The 4,532-nt window shown below is 48.9% G+C and overlaps 1 protein-coding gene across 1 annotated transcript in view; it reads right to left on the reverse strand.

The window, feature by feature from the left end:
• Positions 1 to 4,532, reverse strand: part of TEX29 (testis expressed 29) — a 13,839-nt gene that overhangs the window by 2,313 nt on the left and 6,994 nt on the right. Inside the window, exons 3-4 of the mRNA XM_014531932.1 lie at positions 1,981 to 2,050; positions 1,026 to 1,192 (exon numbers count right to left, since the gene is read on the reverse strand). Of these exons, the coding sequence (XP_014387418.1) occupies positions 1,026 to 1,192; positions 1,981 to 2,050 (237 nt within the window). The remainder of the gene's footprint in view (positions 1 to 1,025; positions 1,193 to 1,980; positions 2,051 to 4,532) is intronic.

A 4,532-nucleotide genomic window follows, 5' to 3' on the forward strand; every position in this document is an offset into this window, starting at 1 on the left:
AATCCCTCCCTGGCCCCAACCATGCACTGGGGGGGTCCCTCAGCCTGGCCTGCACCCTCTCACAATCTGGGACTCCTAGGGGGATGTCAGAGAGCCGGTTTTGGCCCGATCCCGCTCAGCACAGGAGCTGCCCCCTGGTGGTCAGTGCACTCCCACAGGGGGAGCACTGTTCAGGCAGAAGCCAGGCTCACAGCTGGCAAGAGCAGCGCCAGTGACAGAAGCCTCTCCTGCCTCCACGGCAACACTAAGACCCATGGGGAGCGGGCCTAAGCCGTCAGTCAGACATCTCCCAAGGCCTCCCGGACTGTGAGAGGGCACAGGCTAAGCTGAGGGACCTCCCCACCCCGCCCCACAGTGCACAAATTTCGTGCACCAGGTCTTTAGTGAATAATAAGAGACCTAGACCATGTTCCCAAACAATATCACCTAAGATTGAGCTGACCATTTGGGATGTTTCTTTCTCTACCTAGCAAGTTGCTGACTGTGAAAAGCATCAAGCAACTGCCAAGTCCTCCTAAGAGTTAATAACATACATGCGGCTTTGCTTCCTGAAAGTCAGAGGTGTTAGAAGACGTAGCTATTGTGTTAGAAGGTGTTAGAAGACTTAGCTATCTCTTCAACCAGGGCCACCGAGCTGTCAGGGAGCCACAACAGGAATGGTGTTGTCAGGCACCTGCCAGGAAGCCACTGGATGCAGATACACCCCAACATCACCACCGCCCCTTACCCACTGCCCACCACGCAGCTGGACTGGCTAGAGGGGGTGGAATGACAGAGAGGCAAAGAGAGGAGAAAGAAAAGATAGAAGACAATAGTTATGGAGGGAAATGTGCCTTTAGAGCAGGAAACCCATGCTAGACCCTTCTAATTGGAAAAAATAAATTTAGTCCAAACTGAAAAAGAAAAAAGTGCAACTTCTGCTAAAAGGCTAATGTAGCTGCTGACTGGGTATCTTTCACAGGTAAGATGTGTCGAGGGAGGAAAGCTGTGCCCTGAGCCCTAGGATGGGCAATCCCGACTCTTACTCTTATCAGTGTTCCTGGCACATCCGGCACACGGCAGTGCTCTGGCAGTCCGAGCCTTCAACACTGCCAGCTTACGGGCAGCAGCGGCTGCCACGACTTCATCTCCAGGCTTGAATGACAAAGGCAATTCCATAGTGGCTTCCTTTTCTTTCCTTTCTTGGACAACTCTGAAGGGAAGAAAGTTTTTATCAGAATCAGAGAAATTAAAGATGGAAAATTATGGGCCGCCAGGGCACCGCCCTAAAAGTATAGGGTTCATGATCATGCATGTAGAACATCTGTCAGGGTAAATGCTTTGCCTTGGGACTTCCCATTTTAGTTCCTTCTACCTGCCCTGAACAGACACCTGCATGCAGCAGCCAGACTCCCCAGGACAACAGCAGGAGTGGGGAAGGTGGGCACTGCGTGCAGGTTATAGCCGGTCGCTCACTCAAGACGCCACCCAGCACCACTCAGAGAGGAAGATCGTTTTCCTTGTTGCTGGACAAAGTGCCTCAACTAATCTCAGGGGCTGGTGCAAGGCCCTCCAAGGGGGAAAGCTGAATTCCAGTCCGGCCAGGGGGCAGCAAGCAGCCTAGGTAGCCTTGCTGGGTGTGCATGTCGTCACCATGGAAACTAGAGGGGGAGATTGTGTCTGAGAGCATGGATCGGACAGGTCTTTAGCACAGGATGAAGGGGCGTGGTCGGCCTGGAGCCAGGGCTCTGCAGACAGGGCCCCCTACCTCCACCCCCCGCCCCGCTCCTCATAGGAGGGCTGTGGAGTGAAATGATAGGTGCTTATGAAAGGATGGCTGGTATTATTATCAAGATCTGGGGGAAAAGGTGGCCCCTCCGGCCTCACCGGTGGTCCACGTGGCCCCAATAACACTGAGCCGAGGAGGGGAGTCCCCCCCACACGCCTGCTCCTCTCCCACCAAAGTTCTATGTGTGAGTTTGAAAGAACAGAATGGCTGACCTGTAAATCATGGTGATAATAAAGGCCCCGGCAATGAGCAGGATCAAGGCACAAAACACGTGCACATAAACTGAAAAACAATTTCCATTTACCATCATTTGGGTTCATTACAACAGGGCAATCCTCCTCCCCGAGGTGGGCCTGGGCCCTCCACCCTGCAGCCCTTCTCCGCCCAGCTCCCCCCTGAGCACTGGCTACTCCACTAACACTGCCACTCCCCTCCCGAGACACCGCCCTGGGACCAAGGTCACCCCCAGACAGATGAGGGCTCCACATGAAAGGGACTCAGGGTGGTGGCCTGGCTCCCCGACGACAGAGGACTGCCCCCTGAGGGGAGCCTGCAGCGGTGGTCCCTTGTCTGTCCCCCAGGAAACAGCGGCATGGGGCCTCCTGCCATCTGGCACCTCATCTTGCCCCCAACTCCCTGAAAGTGATCCCAAAGATGCTTTTTGGATGTTAAATTCCGTTGGTCTGATTTCAAGTTATATTGACGAAGTTTTTCTGTACTAACAAGGGTTTTCACAGTCTTCAATTGCTTCCATCTTCTCAAAACAGAAGAATCAGGGCCTTCAAAGTGACTCTTAGGGGGTGGCCTCTATTCCGTGTTCCCCTGCACAGGAGCATTAGTTGGTTTAAATTCTCTGCCCCTCTCCACTCCCACCGCGCTTTCTCCTAGGGGTGTAGCAAAAGGCACAGAGAAGGTTCACTTTCAATGATGTTGAATGAAGCGAATTGAAATGAACAAATCAAGTTCATTGTCTTTGAAAGCGTGAAATGAGAAGTTTTTAAAGGACAAGAAGGTAAACCTCAAAGTTTTGAATTCCAGGGAATGTGTATCCCTTAGTGGGATCTTGTGTCTTGGTTCATGAAATAAATTCAGAATTAATGGTAGTGAAGTCCGGTTAGAGAGACACACATATGTAGACAATGTTTCAGGATTTGATCATCAGCGCATCTTCTGTATCTTTATACGTGCAGGTATTTTTGGTCCTTGAGGTGAAGCTCCTGTAGGCAGAGACTGAGCCTCTGTGCAGTGTCTGGCCAGCACACTACTTGTTATAAACAATACGTGTGGTTTTTAATAAACCGTATATGATGATCCTTCAGAAATAGCAGCAATTGAAGACAGCATTATTTTCTTTAAGAAGTGTCTGGAGAAATTCTCCTCCAAATATAACTAAACAGAAGTTTTGCAATCAGCTCGGCACGTCTCCTGGAGAAACGGAAGTCATACACTCGGGAGACATGACATGTTACATAATGTGCCTAAGTCAAGGCTGAAGGGTGAAGGCAAGTCACTCTCTCTGAGTCCCTGATTGTTTCTCAAAGATCTAATGCTAATTCCCCAAGTTCACATTCTTAATCATACAGATTATGCCGTAACACAATGAGCACTTCAAACCAGCCAATTTAAGAAGTTGGTGAAAGGTTTTCATAACATGGAATTATGCGCACAAAGAGCTCATAATACCCTGTCACCGAATACTACAACTTACACAGCACAAAGGTTCAGTCGCCGTCTTCAGTGAGTAAGATGTCAAAGAAATGAGAAGTAATTTGAGGGCTCAGTGAGAACCCAATGCAGGGCTCACTGCCCAGACCCTTCCCACAGATGGTCCACCCTCGCCAATGTGAAAGAAGTCAGAGGCGAGAAAAAGCCCAGCCCACACGACTCACTTGTGGAAACTGAAAGAATGAAAAGAGGATTAGCACTCGCCTCCATGCAACAATGACACATCCACTTGCAGAGCAGTGGGCTCTCTTCAAGGAGAAAACATTCTTGAGAGCTCATGGGGGTTGGGGGGAGAGTAGTCCGTAAAGACACCAATAATGAAGGTGCTGTAAGGTGTTATTCATTTTTCAAATGAATAACAGGCATAAATAAGGTGATTACACTAATTTAAACAATGTTTGTGATACATGCTAACATTTACAAAATGGCCAACTCCCACGGAAAATCCTGATGAGAAGATGCTTGGGGAGGGACTGGTGGGGAAAGCAGCAGCAGCTTGGATTGCACTCCCTTGCTGGCTGCAGTCTCCCCTGGATGCTCTGTTTCACCACTTCCTGCTGTTGTCTCTGTTTCTCTAGGAGATGAGGAAATTGGCAACATTAATGGCCGAAGACGGTGTCCAGTTCTGTGACTTGACCTGGGAATTGAATGTCTTCTACATCTTTATATGTAGAAGATTGAAAGAACAAACCCAAATGCCCTTTGGATGTGAATGTATCCTGCTTTTAGGACCCCCAAATGGTAAAAGTCCCAGAAAAACTAAGTTGCATAAATGCCTAGGATACTGGAGTCCGCTAAGATGGAAACGAAGTGAGCTGAATGTAATCATCTGCTGCTCTCCAAATAGGTGTGTGTGTGTGTGAGTGAAACCACCAATACACAAAACAGAAATAGAAAGATGATAAGTGCCCAAAGCAGCAAATTATGGCCAAATCACCAGCCAGTGCCATGAACTCAGCTCAGGAGTACCTGTCACATACTCCAGGGAATGAGCTGTTGGAATATAATATAATATAATATAATATAATATAATATAATA

The sequence above is a fragment of the Myotis brandtii genome, unplaced genomic scaffold (genome assembly GCF_000412655.1).
Source record: "Myotis brandtii unplaced genomic scaffold, ASM41265v1 scaffold83, whole genome shotgun sequence".
NCBI lineage: Eukaryota > Metazoa > Chordata > Mammalia > Chiroptera > Vespertilionidae > Myotis > Myotis brandtii.